The 22,828-nt window shown below is 35.8% G+C and overlaps 1 protein-coding gene across 1 annotated transcript in view; it reads right to left on the reverse strand.

Moving 5' to 3' along the window:
• Nucleotides 1–225: 225 nt before the first annotated feature.
• SCN9A (sodium voltage-gated channel alpha subunit 9) overlaps nt 226–22,828 on the reverse strand; it is a 144,122-nt gene continuing 121,519 nt past the window's right edge. Inside the window, exons 19-27 of the mRNA XM_004577093.2 lie at nt 21,293–21,447; nt 18,615–18,788; nt 14,038–14,160; nt 11,111–11,392; nt 10,375–10,428; nt 9,456–9,593; nt 3,930–4,034; nt 3,540–3,810; nt 226–1,418 (exon numbers count right to left, since the gene is read on the reverse strand). Coding sequence (XP_004577150.2) covers nt 226–1,418; nt 3,540–3,810; nt 3,930–4,034; nt 9,456–9,593; nt 10,375–10,428; nt 11,111–11,392; nt 14,038–14,160; nt 18,615–18,788; nt 21,293–21,447 — 2,495 coding nt within the window. The remainder of the gene's footprint in view (nt 1,419–3,539; nt 3,811–3,929; nt 4,035–9,455; nt 9,594–10,374; nt 10,429–11,110; nt 11,393–14,037; nt 14,161–18,614; nt 18,789–21,292; nt 21,448–22,828) is intronic.

Genomic DNA, 22,828 nt, shown 5'->3' on the forward strand with positions numbered 1-22,828 from the left:
TGCTGTAAGTGGTCACAGCAGTTACTCTTGTACTTCTTACAGAATCATTTAGCAGTGCAAAAAATAGCCTAATGCTAATGCTGCCCTTCTGTTTTAGAGAAGCAATGATTGTACTGCTTTTGCAAATATTTTGATAAAACATTTTGGCATACACCTCTTTATGAGTCATATTAACACAAACACATCACCTCCATAGAGCTTGTTTTTTGATACATTGTTTACAGTCTATTTTTTGCTTTCCTTGTCATCTTTCCCTGTGTCCTCCTTCTCTGTTTTGTCTTTTTCATACTTTTCTTTCTCTGGCTTCGTTACACTATCATATGACGGTGGTGAGATGGTGGAAGCAGTTGCATCTGTTTTCTCTGGACTTGAATTATTATGAACATTATCAAAAACTGTGTCTACTTTATTGGGTAAATTGTCATCTCTATCTGCATCTTTTATGTATATGCTTGATATATTTTTGACATTCTGCCGTAAGCGATAACGTCTGTAAGCACGTTGAATAATAGTGGCAGACACATCCTCTTGTTTTCGTTTCAGTGTAGTTGTGATTGGCTCATAGGACACTTTTGAAGGGTTTGCAGACATGAATCGCTCTTCCATCTGTGAACGAAGAGAATCCATCTCGCCACTCTCACCCAAAACACGCTTTGTGAAAGCAAATAAGATGTCAAGACAATGGATCCGGTCACCACTGACCATGGGCAGGTCCATGGCAATGAGCTGTACTTTGTTTGGTTTTGCTATGAGAAGAGGAGGATCCAGGGCAGCGGCAAAATCAGAGAGTTTGCTATATTCTATAAACTGGGTGGCATCTGGGTCAAACTTCTCCCAAACCTCGTAGAACATCTCAAAGTCATCCTCACTCAGGGGCTCAGTACTTTCTTCAGTAGCAACACTGAAGTTCTCCAGGATGACAGCAATGTACATGTTCACCACCACCAGGAAGGATATGATGATGTAACTGACAAAATAGAAGATTCCAACAGATGGGTTCCCGCAGTCTCCTTCAGCGGTGCTTCCAGGATGAACTTTCTTTGGGTCACAGTCGGGTGGGCCACTATTGAGGATAGGTGCTAGCAGTCCATCCCAGCCAGCAGAGGTGGTTATCTGGAACAGGCAGATCATGCTGTTGCCAAAAGTCTCAAAGTTGAACATGTCATTAATTCCAGCTTCCTTTTTAACATAGGCAAAGTTGGACATCCCGAAGATGGCATAGATGAACATGACCAGGAAGAGCAGGAGGCCGATGTTAAACAACGCAGGAAGGGACATCATCAAAGCAAAGAGCAGGGTACGGATCCCCTTTGCTCCTTTGATCAGACGTAGGATTCGGCCAATCCTGGCCAGTCGGATCACGCGGAACAGGGTAGGTGACACAAAATATTTCTCTATCAGATTAGCCAGGAACATACCTATTTATGGTGGGAAGGTACAGAAAAGAAATATTTAAATATTCATGTCACAGAAGATCATGACTGTAAATATTTTTGTCTGCCATCTTATTTATGAATTCAGGGCTGCTATTTCATATTGAATGTCACTTCTTAATCCATGGTAAAAGGACTGCAAATGAAAATTATTAGAATTACTGTAGTAATGTTTTTTCCCACCACTGCCATTTACTAAGTTCATGAACTATTTCTTTTCTCTACAAAAATATAAAATAATAATAATGTAGAAACTTCGGGCAATAAAGTAATTTACTAGAATGAAAATATAAAATTACTCAAGAGTCAAAAGTGTTGAGGCTAGTTATGGTTGATATATCACTGTAGATCTTTTTCTGCAAGGACATACTCAAATGAATATACATACATACATATATACTCATGTTAACAGGCTTTGTCATGTTTTATGCCACATGACATGAAAATATTTTCATACAAATGGAGCAAAATCATTTCTTAAAATTGTAAAGGTATACTTCAGAATGGCAATATACTGATACATAATATTTTGGCTGAAAAAATATTATAAACTATAAGTTTTGATAATACATTAATAGACATTTAGTCAAATAATATATCTAGACTCCCATATGCCCACTTGGTCATCAATATTAAAACTACCCTTTTCCCTTATAGCCTCCCCTAGAAAATCTTTGACATTTAAACACATGTATTATGGTTTTAATTTTTGTCGGAAGAATGGTCCATCATATTTCTTACTGCAGATTTGTATAGTGTATGTTAAATTTATAAGTAGACATTTTCCTTTCCTTAAATTTTGGATGAGATTTTAACACTATTTCCTAAATTTTTGTCCACATTGAATATTGATACTTGTAATTTATTTGAATCTAATTTTAGCTGATTCTTTCACTTTGAAAGAATCAGCTAACATGATTCAGATTGATCATGTGTTCCATTGTTTCAATGCATATGCCTTTTTAATGTTTTATTGGAAAAGCAGATCAGATTTACCCAGAGACAGAAAAATCTTACATCTGCTGGTTTATTCCATAAATGGCCACAATGGCTGAATTGAGCTGCTGACCAGGAGCTTCTTCCAAGTCTCCCATGTAGGCTTAGGGCCCCAAGGTCTTGGGCCACCCTGTGTTGCTTTCCCAGGTCACAAACAGGGAGTTGGATGGGAAGTGGAGCAGCTGGGGCATGAACCCATATGGAATGCCAGCAGTTTATTGTGGAGGACCAGCCAGTTGAGACATCGCACTGGCCAAATCTTTGTTTTCTTTTTAATTGTGTTTAGCCAATTGAAGTGTTAGAACAGCATTCTTCTTGACTTAATCGCAGTACTTCTGGAATTACTGCTCTTAATGTGGAATTTATACCTAAATTTTAAAATTAGTTACAAAAATTAGTTTTATTTCTGGGAGGAAATATTAAAGTTTTAAAATGCCTATTCTGTTATGTGACACTCAATATTGCAGCTCTTTAAAGATCATATGTTACAGATGACCAAAAAGTCCCAGGAGGGTTCAAAGTTCCATAATCTCTCTGCTAAAATTTTAAATATAAAAACCAAAAAAGTAGTCCTAAGAAATTAGGGCTGTTAGGATAATGAAAAGTAACATAAAAAAAACAGTTTCAATAATGAAAGGAGATGCAATAGTCATGTATTATGATCATGAAAATCACTGATAACTGACAAGTTACTCCATTTTTATAGACTTGCACTGAGTTAAGAAATGGAGCAAGCACTTTTAGAATTGTCACATTTCTAGAGAATTTTCACAAAGAATCACACACATATTTCTAGCTAATGATATCATTAATTTCACACGCTGAAATTATAAGTAATTAGCTTCTATAGTTGTTTTCAAGAAATCTCTACCCATAAAAAATGTTACTTAGTCTATTACCATTAAAAATCTAGGTATCAGTGATTAGGATATCCTACCCATAGTCAGAAGCATTCAATTTTCAGATCTGTAGTGAATTCTAACAAAGGGTTCCATTTTGCTTTGTTTTTAAGGTTCCTTCATTCTTTCAGAAAACTACTTGATTCTAAAATAGACTTACAAACTGTCAGAAAATATGTAATTTTTTTATATTAAAAATTTATGCTCTTACCTACAATAGAAAGAATCACTACCACAAAATCAAAAATGTTCCATCCTATTGTGAAGTAGTAATGCCTGAGGGAGATCAGTTTCAGCACACACTCTCCAGTGAAAAGGATAATAAAAACCACATTGATCCAATATAAAACATGTGTCATATAGGCACTTTGGTCGTCTTTTTCTACCATCATGGTTACCATGTTGAGGCAGATAAGAACCATAATGCTGATATCAAAAGCCTGGTTTGTGACTAGATCAAAAATACATCCTTGGAATTTATTCTGCAAAGGTAAAAGAATGACATGAGTATTAAATTTCTAGTAATATTTATTAAGATATTTGTTAAAGATGAATTTCAAACAATTTGAAAATAGCATGCTAAAGATAAATATGTATTTACCCCTGGCCGAGGGATTGGCTTTTGTGGTTTCTTGGACCCCAGCTTTTTCATTGCATTATAGTATTTCTTCTGTTCTTCTGTCATAAAAATGTCTTGACCTCCAAGGTAAATAAATGAAAAATAAATCTAGTTAAAACCAGAATTACTTTCTATTTTTCATCATTGAGATAGATTACAATTATAGTAGCTTAAAAAAGCTTTCAAAAGTTACACATGTGTTGGAACATGAATCTCCGTTTTAAGGCACTGGATCTATAATGTATGCACTGTATGATAACAATTAGATGGATTATCTTTTCAGGTGCCAACCTGTTTTACATTAAGTCTATATGTGGGGTAAAGATGGTCAAACACTGACAAATTTCACTAACTTCAGCCACTAAAAGATATAAGAAATATAAGGGAAGGACCCCATTCCCAGAGAAGCAATTGTGATTTCAGCAAAGAACTGATAGAGACTTCCTGGGACAATGAGGAGAGAGGACCAGATAAATCACTGTGTTGTGAGCTACCCCTACATCAATGTGATCTGGGTAATGGCATCTTGACAAGATAAGGTAAGAAGCTGCTGTGATCCCCAGCACTGGCCCTATTAACTGAGATTATTCCATAGTCCCCAGGACCTGACTTCGGGTCCTGCTTGGGGAACTTACAAGGGTCTGAATGGTGACTTTGTTCTTCAAGTAGAGGGCAGATTGCCTCCCTTCCACACCAAAGTTGCACACAGCATTTTCCATGATCAAGTCACTGATGAACTCTGTTCTAACTACTGCTACCAGAAGGCACCCAGCCAGATGCAGTGCTCTGTGGCTAAGGAAATTGTAAGTTAAAATTGGGTTCCTGTGCATCTTTTCAATTTGACTTTGGAAAATCAAGAGCTCTTGTGGGATGGATCTCAGAATGACTCATGTGATACACTACAGAGTGAGTCAGTGCTTTGGAAGTTGTATATGAACTGAGAATTAGCTAGTTGAACTTGGCATAGAAAACTCATGACTCTAAACAACCCAGTCATTTCTAGCATTCTTAGTCCCCAATGGCTGAAGCCAGAAGTGTTCCATCATGCTCATTCTGAGCATCTTTCCACACTCTTGAATCTCCTTCCTAGCCTTAACCCACACACAAATCAGAAGCGCAGGTGAAAAGCTTAGGCACTACACCAAGCCCCAGCATCAAGTCTTTTGTAATGAAGTTTTTACAAAAACAAGAGATTCCCCAAATGTGCAAAACATTAGTATATCTCATGTTGGGAAACTCTGCAGAGATATAAAAACAAATATTAGAAATGGAGTATTTAAGAAGGCAAATAAAAATACAGTAGAAATCTTTAATAACAGTCTTGCTGAGGCAAAGAAATGAGGTAAAGTATTATAAAGAGGTATGAGTGGTTTGTTGAGTAATAAACTAAGATCAAACCACTAAAGAAAATTGAGTCACATTGTATTGAGGAAAAAACATGGGTTTTCATATGATCATGTCACTAATCTGTTTCTTGCTCTGCAAACTATTTATCCTCTCTATCTAGACTTAAATTATGTACTTCTATTAGTATGCTACTTTCAAGAAAGGAAAAAAGCACATCTATACTGCCTTATATGGTGTGATGGTAGTAATGATAGGATTTGGACAGCTAGGGCAACTAAGAACAAAGAGGAAGGAGAAGCTAGGTATTTGAGAGACTCCTGGAATTTGTAAACACTTTGATAAAAGCCAGATCATAAAGATTGGTTGAGACCATTTTTCTTCAAATACTTAGGCACCAACACAAACTACAAACATATTGAGAATCAAAGGAAATGTGACACACATTCAAGGCTCAAAATCCAATAACTGAATTCACAAATAGATCAATCAAGTGCCTGATTCCCTGAAACTCCAATAGATTTTCCTAAACTGATGAATAATTCAATTACAAAATTTCTTGGAGATGAGCAGATTATTTGATCATGTATAAGACTTATGGCATCAACACATGCCATTTGTAACTATGCAGCCCAAACATAAAGGTATCCAAGACTAGCAGATTTCCCACCAAAAACCTTGCAGCCCAGATTCAGGACAATAATACACTTTAATGTATTAGAAAGAACAATGTACCCAAACACTGTCTTTAGAAATGAAAAAGAATCTCCCAGAAAAAAAATCCTCGGGAAGTTTGTTACCAGCAGACCTGCCTTCCAAGATAAGCAAAATGGAGTTAATATAAAAAGGATTCTAAAGTCTAAAACATTCATACAAGTATAGTGGACAAACACAAAATATTATAATACTGTACTGGATGTATTTAAATCACTTTAAATTTTGGCATAAGATTTAAAAGCAAACATCTACAAATACCTTAAATACACAGTATTAAATATGTAAATTTGTGACAATAGAAAATGGGGGAATTACAAGATTTTTGTATGTGATTGAAGTTCAATTTTATCACCTTAAAATATACTGCTATTTATGTAAAATTCATGATAGTCGCAAAGAAAATGTGTAGAAATCACACAAAAGAAATTAATCATAGCATATAATGGTAAAACATAAAGTGAGCAAGAGAAAGTAAATTATAAGGACAAAGAACAAAATGATAATTTTTTTTCAGTGATCGTTTTAAATGTGAATCAGTTAAATGTTTCAAGCCAGAGAGGGACTAAAATGGCTTACAAATCCAGACATGCAGTACTTACAAGAGATTCAATTTGGAGTTAAGAAACTCTTCTTTTGAAGGTTCATGGATGAGGGCCAGGGTTGTGGTGTAACAGATTAAGGTACTGCCTGCAATACTGGCATCCCACATGGACACCAGTTCAAGTCCTAGCAAGATCTAGCTCCCTGCTAACTGCTTGGGCCCTTGCATTCATAGGGAAGACCTGGATGAGACTTCTGGCTTTGGTCATTTGGGCAGTAAACCAGCAGATAACATTTTTTTCACATTCTCACCCTCTATAATTCTGCCTTTCATATAAAAATAAATCATGTAGAAAGGAGTACATGGAAAAAATTGCATTCCATGCACATAGTAACCAAAAAAGCAGCAAGGATGGCTATGCTTATATCAAAAAAGACCTTACATAAAATAGATAAGATAAATAAGGTCATTGTGTAATGATAAAGGGTTATTTCATCACAGCACCTAAATATGTAAAACATTGGCAAACTTGAAGGGAGAAATAGACAAATACAGTGAGAGCAGGGGATTTTACTATTTTCAATAATGGATAAACTATCCATACAGGAAGCCAATAAGGAAATGCTATAAACAGAATCTTACTAATGAATTTGTGCAGAACATTTCACCCAACAGCAATGGAATGCAATTCTTTCAAGAATAACGAGTATTTTCTAGGATACTAACATGTTAAACCATGTTAGTCCAAATTAGTCCTAATAACATTTAAAAGACGAACTTCATGTCAAAGAATATTGCTAACCACAATAGAATAAAGTTGGGAGTCAGTAATGGAGGGAAAAATAAATTTCACAAATGTATAGAAATAAACATTTTTGAACAACCAATAAGAGAAACTAAAAGATTTTTAAAAATCTAGAGAAAACAAAATGAATGTGCAATATGTTACAGCTTGCTGATTACAGAAACAGCAGATACAAGTGAAAAGTTTACAGTTTATAAAAAGGGGGGAAATATCTACAAGGGAAACAAAAATATTCCAAATGAACAATGTAATACATTGTTATAAATGTAATACAACAATACATACCAAAAATACTAGCAAAAGAAGAATTCTAAATTATAAGAATGAGTAAGCAAAACTTAGAGCAGAAATAAATGAAAACATAAAATCTCAGTGAACAAAGTAATTTTTAAAAGAAAACAGTCTGGTTAATGATTTGTGAATATTAAAAATGGAGGGCTCAAATGGTGAAGTCAGAAACAAAGAGGGAAAACTAGTGCTATTGTCACTGAAACAAAAACAATGGTTACGTAACTGTTACAGATATATGCCACAAAATTGTGGCTGCTAATAACATCTACCATTGTCTCATTAAGTATTTAAGGATACCGCATTGTAAAGGACCCAAAAGAATAATCTAAAATCATAGTGTATAGATAATCTACTAATACTACCTAGATTCTACCACTTACTAGAAGCATTTCCTTTTTAAAATAATTTGATCTCATCTGCCAAGCAGCACCTACAGTATAATATCTCTTGTGGTTAATAATATGGCTAGAATAGTACCTCCCAAAATAATGTGCTGAAATCCTATCCCTTAGTATCTCAGGATGGGATCTTAATTGTATCTTCCATGATCCTGTATTCAAATAAATGAAGGTCACATTAAGCTGGACGAGGGTGGATCCATTATTCCGTATCATTAGAATCCGTATTAGATGTATTAGAGAGACCCAGAGCCAGTATCATGGTATAGCAGGTAAAAGCTGTCACCTACAGTGCTGGCATTTCATATGAGTAGCATTATTTGTCCCAGCTGCTCCACTTCTGATCCAGCTTTATGCTAACGGACTAGGAAAAGCAATGGAAGATGGCCAGATGTTTGGTTCCCTGCACTCCCTTTGGAGACTCAGCTTAAGCTCCCCATGCCTGTTTTCAGCCTGGCTCTGCTCTGACTGCTGTGGGCATCTGGAGAGTGAACCAGAAAATGGAAGGTATTTGTGTGTAAATCCCTCCCACTAACTCAAACAAATCTATCGCCTTTAAAGCCCCGGGATCCCATATGGGCGCCGGTTCTAATCCCGGCAGCTCCACTTCACATCCAGCTCCCTGCTTGTGGCCTGGGAAGGCAGTTGAGGACGGCCCAATGCATTGGGACACTGCACCCGCGTGGGAGACCTGGAAGAGGTTCCTGGTTCCCGGCTTCGGATTGGCGTGTACCGGCCTGTTGCGGCTCACTTGGGGAGTGAATCATCGGACGGAAGATCTTCCTCTCTGTCTCTCCTCCTCTCTGTATATCTGGCTGTAATAAAATGAATAAATCTTATTAAAAAAAGATAAGAGGAGAAAGAGAATAGCATGTGACCAGGAGAAAGAGACTGGAGTTCCATTACACAAGTCCACTAAAGCCTGGACCATCAGAAGACAAAAGATGTATAGGATCCTCCCTGACAGGCTTTGAAGAGAGCATAGATTGACAATACTTTGAACTTCTTGTCCACAGATATCTAAGGGAATACATTTCTGTTTATTCAAGCTATCCAATTTTTGGCATTTCAGTATGGCAATCCTAATGAACTAATACAGTTGGCTGATGTATGTCATAGAATTTAATATAATTCTGCTTTAACATAGTATGTTGAGAAATCAGAACTTCTTTCTGTCCAAGTACTAGCCTCATACACAATCAACTCAAGAGGAAGCTAAACTACCTTAATAACTATTCAATCCTCTTTTGGATTAAAAATTATGATTTATTTTCTGTGCAAAAAATTATTATCTGTGATAGTATGCTGCTCAATTACTTGAAAAATAAATTCTGTTGGAGATAACATTTGTTTAGCTTTTAGGGAAAATGATGATTTCTTTTCAAGAAAATAAAAGTTTTTGAAATACTTATCTTCTTTTTCTGTTGGTTGAAATTATCTATGATGACACCAATGAACAAATTCAAAGTGAAGAATGATCCAAAGATGATAAAGATGACAAAATAAATATACATGTAGAGGTTGTGTTCATAACTAGGCTGTTGATCCACCTATAATATTAACAAAAACAGTACTATAACAATGATTTTTTTTTCACATAGTTTGGTATTCAAAATAGTTCTCAGTAAGCTTCACATTTTAGTAGTCATAACGTTGTGGAGGCCTAACATAATCACTTTCACAAAGTTTAACAGTGGAAACATTTAACAAATTCTACTGTATAGATAAACTTCAAATGACTACAAAGGGCCTATTTATATGTAGTCATTGTCTTCAAAATATCCAGAAACTTCAGCAACAAAATGACTTAGGAAATGGTTTTTTTTTCTTTACAGAATAAACAGTACAAAAAGAGATAAAAATCACAGCTTTGTATATTTGACTATATTTTTGTCCATTTGTTTACAAAAACGTCCTTACTGAATTTTGTGGTAAGGCAAAGTAGCAAGTAATTTTTAAATTTAATATGTAATTCATTTCACTTTTTTTTGTAAAAAAATACTAATAAAAAGTTCATTTTCATGAGATAAACTAATATTGAGCATTTTTTTCAAATTATGCTTGCATTTTCTTGTTGGATCCTCACAAGAACACTATGAAGTGAGAACAGGATTATTTTTCTATAGAGAAATAAATTTAGGTGTAGAGAACTTAAGTTGTTTGTTTGTAGTTTTGAGGATGTGCTGCACTTACAACAACTAGACTATCTGTTCGAAGTTCTTCACTGTGTACATACCACGCATTCCATGGAGCTATACTTTCAAAAACACTGAGCTGAGCCAAGGAATTTGCACATTTGTAAGATTTAGTGTTATGCTGACCAACACTTACATCAACAGAATCCACTGCTGCATACATAATGTCCATCCATCCTTTAAATGTTGCCTGCAAACACATTAATAAAATTTGAATGTGAAACACATTCACTGTATTTCAAAATGACAGTTTAATATAAAAATGCTATGGTTAAAAGAAAAAAATTCTGAAGTCATAACAAATCTCTCAGTTGGCAACTTCTAAATTGTTCAACTGCATGTGGATTTTGGACATGAACTTTTATTTTCCAAAAGATGGAGAAAAATTATATGCATATGGCAGTAAACAAGTTTTCTCTATTTCTTAAAAATTCTGCTGTTGGGAAGCCCCCCTTTATTGCCCTGTAATAAAAAACTGAAAGACCCAAACTGGTAATTCATTAGGCCATATTCAGATGCAGTAATAGCAATAGCAATGACATCCAAGAGTAAAATATAAACTAAAGCTCTCAAATACAACAGATCCATTCTTATTAATTCGCTTTACATGCACATTTTCCAAAACCAACTTAGTTTAAAAATATGTAGGGAGGTACAATTATTAATTACTCAGATTTGGTCTTCACACATTGTAGATTTGCATTGAATCAATCATCATACATTACCCCATAAATATGTGCAATTACTATGAGCTAACTAAAGAAATTTTTAAAAAGTAAAGTCACAATATAAGGCTAGATCATTTAAAGAATGACTATATCATTCATTAAATTTCCAGTAAAATACCAAGTTTTATGAAAGGGGCCACTTACAACTTGAAGTAGAGACAGGTAGCCAAGTCCGACGTTATCGAAGTTCACTTTTAAGTTTTTCCACCGCACATTTTGACTACCATTCATAAGGGCAAAACACTGATTACGATTGGAAACTTGACTTATAGGAAACCTTGAATCATCTGTGGTGTTAATACACTGATAAAACTTGCCAGCAAACAAATTTACTCCCATGATGCTAAATATTAGCCAGAATATAAGACATACAAGCAGCACATTCATGATGGAAGGAATTGCTCCTATGAGTGCATTTACCACCACCTAATATTAAAAAGAAAAAAGATTGTGATCAGCTTAATTTTCATTAATGCTGCTTGTTTAATATTTTAATGTAGGATTAAAGAATTAGAAATGTTGCCTTTAAGTATTTAAAGACAAATCAACCAGCCAACACGTACAGCTATTTTAGTGTATGTACTGCCAAAGCGAGCACATGTGCAGCTAGTTATTAATGCCTACTGTAAGCTCAGCAATGTGCCAAGCAAGACATTAGACCTAAACCCTGTGATCAACAGGTCTCAAGGTCAACATTCACTCCATAAATCAGTAATAAGTCAATAATGGCTAAGATAAAATGGAAGCTTAAAGAAATAATGTGAAAATAAACTCATAACTCAATTTTGATAAGTAGTCTATAATCTGTATATTCTGGGAAGATAATGGAAATACATACATACAAATGGTAAAATAAAATATGGACTAAGGGTTTATGATTCTGGAATTGACAATATTAAAGATTTTCCCCTGCAGAGAAATTTCTGCTTAGGATTAGGAATCTTTTAATGATTTAAATTCCTTAAATTTAGGCACATCTACAAAATAGCAATATTTTGCTTCATTATTCTAGTGATAAAAATATTTTTCATGTTGAGACTACATGACCTATCAGATAACATCAATACAGGATTACTGGAGTGCTTATACGCCAGGCCTGGCTCACTGCTCCTGATCCCATTTCCTGGTGATCACACCCTAGAGGACCCAGTGTCACCCCCTTCCCAGGTTTTGCCTCAAAGACACTCCCTCTGCTAGTATATTTCCGTAGCTTATTTGCTTATTATTTTATACTATCTATTGCAGAATAATTACTGTTCCCATGTCTCCCCTATGTCCATTGGTCAACTCACTTTTGGGAGACAGGTGTGTTTGTGCTTTATAGCATAAAAGCTGATACATACAGCTAGTGTTTGAAAAAAAATGCAAGGACAGAATGACAAGCCTCTGAAAGAGATGGCTATTTAGCACTGTGACCAGAATCCAGCTGGATAAATTCAAGAGGCTTTGGACACACAGAAGCCACAAATGTCTCAAACACATTATTTCATTGTGTTCAGCATGGCACTGGGGCATGAAAATGTTTACTTTTGCATATTTAGTAAATGTAATTTCATAAATATATTTGCCTCTCAATGTAAACACATTTTCATGATTTGCATTTTGCATATTTATATTATAAAGAACCAACAGCAAACAGGGAAAAATAGGACATAGGCGTGTTCACTGAGAGAAATGCTTTTGTGGAACAAATGTATTTTTTGTTCAACATGCCATATAGAATATTTATGAACCCAGAATCATGAACTCTTGATGGTATAGTGTTCTATTAATTCACAAAAATGATTTTAATGTCAATCCCAATAATACCTTTTTGTGTAGAATGAAATTTATAGTTTTACATTTCTTGAATGATAAAAGTATTTTAACTTTACCTATGAAAAACAGCGTAATAATGAATCTTCTTATATACTTAGGAGCCACGTATACTAGACAGATTATGTAGCAGTGGATATAGTTATATTTAAGTAGTGAAGGTTATAGTCATAATTAATTTTTAGTAGGGATAACACTGCAGATCTTCTAAGCGAAAAGATCTCCAGTATACACCTGAGATTGGATAACAAATTTCCAAGCTCAGAGTTTCTGATTCAGTAAGGTCTGAAAGACCAAGAATTTGCATTTCTGATCCATTTTCTGATTTGATTTGTTGTCTCTGACCACACGAAGAAATGGCTGGACATCATCATGTTAAATGGCTCAAACTATAGATAGGGAACAGTCATGTAAAAATGTAAGTCAAGCACAATAGCTGAACATAGAGGAATATGCTCCATTGTATGTTTGGCATTGGCAACCTTAAATGGAGACTGAAGCTTAGGTATTTGCTACAGTGATGGTGGTGAGACTGGATCCAGCAAGGGTAGGGAGAAGCATTCCAAGCCAAGGGAATAACAGAGGCATGTGAGAACAGGATGAATATGAAGAAGAAATATGAGTTGCAATAAACAAGGGTATGACATATATACAGAAAATTTGGTCGTTTTCCTGCACATACTTTATGAAGAAGTAGCTAATTTGATATAGCCTTTAAAGCTAGGATGGTGATAGTGATTTAGTGACTATTTGATTCCTTTTATTTGCTAAATAAATCTCTTCAGACATTATGCACCCTAGTGAACTCTAAGAGATTTAGTTTTCTTAACTGTAATTCACCTACAGTTTCACTTGCTTTGAAACAGTAAGGATGAAACTAAATGTGATATTTGGTACCCCTTCACTGCTTGTCCCTTATGCTCACTTTATGGGGAAGTTCCTTAAAATGTATCATCCAGGGAAGTCCTTTATGATTTTTATGAGAGTGTTAATAACAGGGATCCCCTTTGTTCCAATTTCTAAGGAATAATTTGCCATATTCTGAATTACTCTGTTGCTTAACATAAAATGGGGCAGATTCTATTGAACTTACTCCTTTGTTGAAAATGAGGCCAGTCCTGTGGCATATCCGATAAAGTTCCTGCCTGCTATGCCAAGCATTTCGTAAATCTTCATAATTTGTATAAATCATTTTCCACATTTTTTGGTATGCTTAAAACTAAAATAGCATGTTCTGAAGTTCAGTATTTTCTTACCCGCATTCCTTCAAATCTGGATAATGCTCTCAGAGGTCTCAAAGCTCTGAGTGTCCGAAGGGATTTAATAGGGCCCAGGTCTGAGTAACCAAGAGTGCTTGCCACTAAAGTAACCAAAGAAACCTGTAAAAGCAAAATCGCCTTTAATTAAATGATAAAACATCAAGTCTGTTGTAATGCTCAGAGAAGTTCAACCAGACCAATGTCATTTTGCATACAAAGTTATCTAGTCATTGCCTAAAAAATGTGTGAGATGGGGACTTATGAAAGGAAATAAATTTTAAGGGTAGTCAACCAAAATAAGAATAATAGAAGGAAGGTAGATTGCTGACTATTATCAGATAGAAAACACTGACTTTCCACACTTTTTAAAAAAATGTTTATGTACAAGTGACCTTCAAGAACCTTACTTAAACAAAATGGTTTTATTTTGGCATAAAAAAATGAATTGTAGACTTATGCCATTTTTGAGAAAATGTTTTGATGTTCCCTCATACTTGCTTATTAAATGTAAAAATGTAATTAGGACAACTAGTAGATTTTAACTTGAAATAGAGTTCTGTCTGTAGTAAGATGTCTGCTTCTAAAGCTAAGTCATGATAGTGTGTGCCCAGCACGATGGCTCAGTTATACACTGGGATCCCACAGGGGTGCCGGTTTGTGTTCTGGCTTTGCCACCTCCCATTCTGCTCCCTGTTGTGGCCTGGGGCAGTAGAGGATGGCCCAAAGCTGTGGGACTCTGCACCCACATGGGAGTCCTGGAGGAAGCTTCTGGCTCCTGGCTTCAGTTCAGCCCAGCTCTGGCAATTGTAGCACATGGGGAATCAACCAGTGGTTGGAAGAGATTTCTGTCTCTCTGTCAATCTGCTTTTCCAATAAAAATAAATCTTAAAAACAAAATAAAACTTGGCCCTGGTAAAAGCATTATTCAAAATTATTCTGAAGACTCATGATTTTGAAATGGGGATAAATTTTCAGTCAGTATCGCTTCTACCTTTGATTTCTCAGTATTGGTATCAAGGAGCTACTATGTAATGACTGGCAGAACAAATACTCAATTACATTGATCATTGGTTTCACAATCAACAAAGGCTATCATAAGAATCTCACCATGTTTGATCATTCACAGTGAGTGTAGCCAGTAGGAGTTTGTAACCTTATTATAAATTATTTCAAAAGAAAGAATACAAACACAAAAAATTAAGACACATTCTAGTAAAAGATCAATAACCTTGTCAATTTTAATTATGCGAGTGCAAATGCACTCATTTTCTAAATTCAATTTATTTATTTAAAAAAATTATTTATTTTTCACTGGAAAGGCAGATCCACAGAGAGGACAGAAAGATGTTCTATTTGCTGCTTCACTCCCCAAATGGCCACAATGGCTGGCACTAAGCCAATTGGAAGCCAGGAGCCAGGGGCTTCCCATGAGCCGCCTCCAAGGGTGCAGGGTCCTAAGGCTTTGGGCCATCCTGAGTTGCTTTCTCAGGACACCAGCAGGAGCTGGATGGGAGGTGGAGCAGCCAGGACAAGAACTGGTACCCAAAGCAGGCTGAAATAGTGTTCATCACCTTAGTGTAGTTTTTTTTTTTGCTAGCTTTTAATTCATTAACCTATATGTTTAGTAACATTAATTTTTTGTATCACCTTTAAAATCATCCATTTATGGCAGTTTTTTTCATATAAATATACAAGTGTGTTCTTGTTTTAATCAGAAAAAAAAAGTTTTAAACTGTTACAATTTAAATAACCTTGAAGGTAGTAGAGACTTGTTCTCCAAATCACTGCTAACTTTTATGAGGTTTAAATATAATATATGCATATTAGTGAGAAAGTACACAAAAGTCTGTACTGGAGAACATGCATCTATATCCCTCTGTATCTGTTCTTTCATCCTAGTCATGTATGCAAACATACATACTTCATGCATATGTGTATACACAGATACAAGTCTGTCTTTACTTATGAACAATGCTCAATCAAGTCAGTTTCAAATAATCAATACACCTGATGAAACTGGAAGAGTCCACCTCTGCACAGCAAATCAGACCAGTGGCTCTGAAGCTTGACTACACTCGAGTCACCAGTAGGGCTTGTTTGAGGGCATGTTTGAAGTGATCTTCTGAGTGCCCACCGAAGATTCTGAGTCAGCAAGTTTTGAGGAGTTCCTGAAAATCTGATCTCTAATAAGTTCTTACTAGATGTGTAATCCTTTTGGTTTATGGTTTACATTCTGGAAATAATTGCTCCCAGTGAGTTTCCAAATATCTTATCCCCACAAATCTGTATGCATACATCTACATCTGCTTTAGGTAGAATAATGTATAGAGTTTTACTCTCCATATTTCATATTATTAGCTGATAACTAGCTAGTTAGCTTTCAAAGTAATAAATATTTAAATTAAAAACTGTGTACTTCTCCAAGTCCTGTGTATCATGTGCCCCAGACAAGTTGTCACACACAATCATTTCAGATTTTCAAATATAAAACAAAAAACTTGTTATTAAACGACTATCTCGTAACAGAAATTCAATTCTACTTTTTATTTTCTTAGTACCTCAATGAGAAAAACAGGTATTTTGTTGTAATATCTTCATTATTGGAAATCTTAAATATTTTATAATTTTTAAAGGATCCAGTAATACTTAAAAACTGAGAAAAAACTATAGCTTCCTTTTGTTTCTTTCTTTTTTGGTCAGTGGTTTTTAAAACAATGCAATCATTTAACCTTTTTATGTTTCAAGGAAGCAATCAGATAACTGGATATACAAACTTGAATCAAAAACAATCAAATAATATGAATCATTAATGTAAGGTATCAAAATTACAATTGTCATAAAGGATTCCAAAGAAAATAAATGTTTTAATAATGTAGAGCTGTACTTTTTGGGAAATGTTTTATATATAACTTATAGAATAAAATATTATTGCTTTTAATATTTAATATATTATGCTGTTAATAAATTCTTAAGTTTAAGATTATAATTAAGAGGACCAGGCTTGGTGACATAGCGACTAAAATCCTTGCCTTGCATGTGCTGGAATCCCATATGGATACCAGTTCTAATCCCACCAGCCTTGTTTCCCATCCAGCTCCCTGCTTGTGGTCTGGGAAAGCAGTCAAGGATGGCCTAAAGCCTTGGGACCCTGCACTCATGTGGGATACCTGGAAGAAGCTCCTGGTTCATGGCTTCGGATTGGCTCAGCTCCAGCCATCACAGCTGCTTGGGGAGTTAATCAATTCAGGGAAGATCTTCCTCTCTGTCTCCCCTCCTCTCTATATCTGACTTGCCAATAAAAATAAAATAAAGCTAAAAAAAGATTACAATTAAGAATGTGAATCTTTGAATAAATATTAATTTTAGTTTACTCTTCAGCCATATTTTGCTATTTATCATCATTCTTATAATGTTTTTATTTATGAGTGATGCTGGATTGTTGTTTTTCCTGAAAATATTGATGATATAAACCATTAAATATTTGTTGACACTAAAATAATTTGCATGTTGTCCTCTCCAAACTCCAGGTGAAAAAAAAATCTAAAATTTATGACTGAAAATAGGCTATTTCTTTCTTCACCAAAATCTGAACTTCTAAACATCTACAATTGGTAAAATACTGAAGAGTATATCTTAAGAAAAATTTTAGATAATTCACAGATTAACTTAAGAAAGCTCTTAAGATGGTTTAAATATATCTAATAATACAGTAATGAAATATATTAGAATATAATGTAGAACTAGTATACTAATAAGGGTAATTGTCAACCACGAACGAGTGTTGTACTTTTAATTATTATTTAAAATTCCCTGATCTCAAACTGTTTTAAGATCTTTCTTTCCTGATATTCTCAATGTAAATCTTATAAAAACACATTTTTCCTTTGTCAAAATAGTACATAAATATATTTTAATGCATTTTTCCATCAGCAAAGTATTCAGCTCTTTAAATGTGTTACTTATAATGCCTACCTCTCTGCTCTGCTCCCATTCTAAGGTAAGGATTACATTTGTTGTTGTTGTTGTTGTTGCAAATAGGGCCAGAATTGTGATCAGTTTTTGTTTTCACTGTCAACATGATGAAGATAAATATTCTGAAACCCTGTACTTGCCCTTCCTCTTAATATAATGTAGCGTTAGGGCAGCAATTTTTATCCAAATTTCAACTCAACATATCATATGATATACTCTTTATCCTCTTATATCTTCTAATTGATGTCATAAAAATTAGTATTTACTCTTTTAATTTGTGCTTTTGACCTTTCCTATTATTATTCATCATCTACTAGGTCTTTATTTTCTTCCAATACCTAACAGGAACATTATTCAAATCACACGTTTTTGTAAAACCTCATATGCCTTTTTCAGAAAAGTTTGCAAAATCAAGTTTCAATGTTAGAAACATACAGAAGAGAACTTACATTTCTTGAAGAATTTCTATTATTCATCACAGATTTCATTGTGCATTAATATTTCAGAAGCAAATTGATAGCCTGAAAGTATTCAAAGCTAACCAAAATGAAAACATGATAAAATAGAACATTGGTAAAGGCTTTCTACTGAGGAATACCTACATCAACAATTAGAAAGTCCAGCCAACACCAGGCATTTGTGAAGTATGTTTTATAGCCATATGCTACCCATTTTAGAAGCATTTCCAGAATGAAGATATAAGTGAATATCTTGTCAGCATATTCCAGGATAATCTTAATGGTCTTTTTCTTTTCAATATATATATCTTCAAAAGCCTGTGGAAATAACATCCAAACTTCAGTCACATACAACTTAAAACTTATGAGTCACAGTAAAAACAAGATGTAATTGTGTTGGCAAGACTACCAAGACATACAAGCACGTAGCAGCTGATTTTCATCTGATTCTCAATGGCTGTGTAGCCTGGAGTTCTGGTATTCTCATCAGTAGTGACCAATTGAAAAAAGAAAGAATACAGAAGAATGAAATGATCCAACACCATGGGGATTTCCTCTGAATTCAAGTTCCTCCTCTGGCCAATTTAATTAGTATTAATTTAAGACATGACTCAAGGGTCAGCAGCCCCTCTTAAGCTTTCTTGGCCCAGAATTTCCTTTGCATTTGTCTGTATGATTTGGAACTTCTCCTTCAACTCTTAATTGCTTATATACACACTACTACCTAGCATATGCCAAGAACACGTCAGGAGACAAGGAAAGAGTTGCTAAGTGAAGAAGTGGAATACTTCATAGGATATAGAACACAGAAGTTGGTTTATTCCTCTGAATTCTGCTTACCTCTTTTATCATTCACCAATAGCCTCACCTCTGCTAAGAAGTATTACATTTTTACTCCATAAATGTGACATTTTTATACTCCCTAGGACTTTTTAGTAAGTAATAGGCATTAGTGCTGTGATAATACAAGTTCCTTGAGAAAAAAAAGTTGTAGAGACCTAAAGAATAGACTCACTGAGATCCGAGAAATGATTGTTGTCCTGCAAAGGTCTAAATTATTAGAATATTTTTTTCTTTCAGGTTGGAACAGTATGGTTTGCTGGAAAAATGAAAGCTAAAACTATGGACATTTAGTAGTTAACACTCTATTACTGTCAAGAACTTCTGCTATTCTCTTTATTCCACGTTTGACTATTACTGCTTTATAAACTATCCTTCAAGGCAGGTGTTGTGGGATAGCAAATTATGCCACCTCTTGGAATGGCCACACCTCATATCACAGTGCCTGGTTTGAGTCTCCGGCTCTTCCACTTTCAATTCTGCTTCCTGCTATGTGTACCCTGAAGGCAGCAAATGCTGACTTAAGTGTTTGGGAGATCTGATTGGAGTCTGGCACCTGGCTTCAGCCTGGACCAACCCACCTGTTAGAGCAAAGGAAAGGATGGAGGATCTCAGACTCTCCCTCTCTTTGTCTCTATCTTGCAAGTAAGCAAATACAACTTTTTAAAAGTATCTGTAATATTTTTTTGGTAAATTGCTAGTTGAATATTGATGTTTATGGAGAGTCTTTAGCATACAGAATGAGCAAGCCTACTAGTAGATGCAAAAAGATGGTCCCAGAGGTTTTCTGAGTTTCTGGAATTCAGGAGGTTTCAAAGGCAGGGACAGTCTCTTAGCCCTCAGGATTTTCCTCCCTTGCTTTACCTAGTTCTGCAGAAATAAATAATCTAAACTAGGCAATATCTCAGTCCTTGGAATAAAAATAAGAAAGAAGCCTTCTATTCTATGGAGCTGTGGTAATAAGCCTGTTCCTCTGACTAGAGTCACAGCAGGAACTACAGCCAGTCTTCACGATGAAGACCCAATATCTTGCCTGAGTTTGACATACTCTGGTCCCAGAGGCTGAAGCAGGATTTGTTCTGCGGAACTCATGTTGTGGGTGTGGGGGCAAGAAGACACGCATACAGTTTGTGAGCTCCATCTGATTTGTAGCTTAGACTTAACTGCCATTCATTTCTGTTACCCCTTGTCTATTTCTCTTTGGTGTAACCTCTTTATAAGGAACTACAACAGAGTGAAAGGATAATAGCTTTATTAAAGGCTCATTTCTGTTAGTAATGGTAGGAAAGAAAAGGAAAGAAAGCTAAGAAAAGATTCAAGAGGCTTATAAATTTTCTAGATCAGTGCTTGTATATACAAGAACAAGTAACTCATTTCAGCCTCACTTCAGGACAGTGTTTTCCTTACAATAACTTTCCGGCCAGTTCATCAGCTGACAAAGCCTGTTCTTCTCACAGTATCTCTGGCCACCTACACTTGCTCTTCTTCCCAAAGATTTCTCTGCAGCTTGGTAGTTTTTAATTTCCTGATTATCTGTTGCTGTTTCACATTTCCTTCCCATCCATTACACATTTCATCGCCTTAGCTTAACTAGCCTGGTGGGCAAATTCCTATTTGTCTTTCTAGATACTGTAAAGCATCATTTACTTTCTGAACTCAGATATAGACAATTATTCTGGCTACAGAGCTTTATCATGTACACACTTCGTTTATAAATGCATCTCCGTCTAATCACCAGCTCTTTACTTCATCATTGCTCTCTCAGATCCTTGAGAATAATATGCTGATCTTATCCATTTGGCATTCAAAGAAGCAGGAATATTAATGGATATTTAGGCAGGCTCAGTAAATATTTAAGATTCTGTCCTTAGTCCTAATCATAAGGATTAAATCTTAGGTAAAACAGATTGCTACATTTTTATCTGCTAGTTCATTTATTAAAGACACAACCATATGACTGATTTACATGTCAAATCAATTACCAGAGCCCCACTGCTGAGCAGGATCATGAGAACTATGAAGCTTTCAAACCAGCTGTGTTCAACAATCCTGTAGCATGTCTTCCTGATGTTCCACCAGATCTTTCCCTTTCCTGATTCTACGTCAACTTGGCAGCATGGGAACCTCCGTATACAGCCTGTCGAGCAAGATATGCATGTTAAATCTTGACATTAAGGATACATAAAATACTTAAAATACCTTAGTTAAGGCAAAGCTTTGCCACAGTGCTCATGCAATCAACACTTTTTAACATCTCATGCAGTTTCACACATTTCAGTTTTTCCGTTTTGGTTTTGTCCAATATGTTGTTTAATTTTTAACTTTCATTTTCTACTAAATATTTTTACTAAATTTTAATTTTTATGATATAATTCCATAGGCTCAGGAATTTCCTTAAAATTTCAATTTGTATATTGTCTTTTCTCATCTTCCTACTCTACCTGATATTTCATTAATACATTTGTTGCTTAGTTAAGTTGGAATGCATTCCTGCTCTCTCTAATGCCCTGGTTGTTTTTTTACATCAACTCCGCCATCGTGCTCAAACTTCTTTCATTTGCTGTATGAAAGAATAAATGAGTGATCTAAAATCTGAGGATAAAATGTGTGTTAGGCCTTCTTTTCTGCCTGAAATTTTCCTAAGTGTAGATCTAGCTTATAATTGAACACGTTTTCATCCCTCCCTGCAAAAGCCTGTTGAGAAATCTCATTCCAAAGATTGAGAAGGTAGAAGTTCATAAAGTTAAGTTCAGACAAGTAATTCTTCATTAGAAGATGCACAGGGTAAGGTGTTATGGTGCAGCAGGTTAAGCTACTCCTTGGGATGCCTGCTCAGCCCAGGGCCTTTGCAGCTATCCATGGTGTGAATCATTGAATTTCTCCCTGCCTCTCCCCATCTCTCTGTAACTCTAAAATAGACTTTAAAATAAATAGAAATAATATATTTTTAAAAGTAAACCAGTTAGCTTGGATCCCGATCCCAGCCACCATGTGCTCATGGTGAGCTGGGCCTGGGCCCACCTGGATTCGGGAACTGCTTCCTTTCGGGGGAGTACACCGAGGGGGGGCAGTCTCCGGGACTGGGTGGGTCCAGGGCCCACCCACCGCCCTCATTGGGCGGTGGACGGGACTGGGGTGGGGTGCAACCTTGAGCCTGCGGGTTTAAACTTCAGCAGCCTCCCGGCTGCTGTGGGCTGCAGGAGGGAGCGTCTAGCTCGGATCCTGATCCCAGCCACCACGTGCTCATGGTGAGCTGGGCCTGGGCGGCCAGTGCGCCATTTGGCGCCAGGCTGTGCCTGCTGGCCACCCGGCCGGGGAGCTCTGGGGTATTGCTTGTCTGATTCATTGCTTAGGTAGCTCCAGGCTGACCGCAATGTTTTTGGGATCTGAGTCAATCCTAAAGATTCACAATGCCTGTAACTCTTCCTTTGAAGAACTTCTAATCACATAACAATGCTGAGTTGTGAAATTGGTAATGGAACGGAATGTACTGGGCAGGACTAAGCAAACCTTAGCCT

The sequence above is a fragment of the Ochotona princeps genome, chromosome 5 (genome assembly GCF_030435755.1).
Source record: "Ochotona princeps isolate mOchPri1 chromosome 5, mOchPri1.hap1, whole genome shotgun sequence".
NCBI classification, from domain to species: domain Eukaryota; kingdom Metazoa; phylum Chordata; class Mammalia; order Lagomorpha; family Ochotonidae; genus Ochotona; species Ochotona princeps.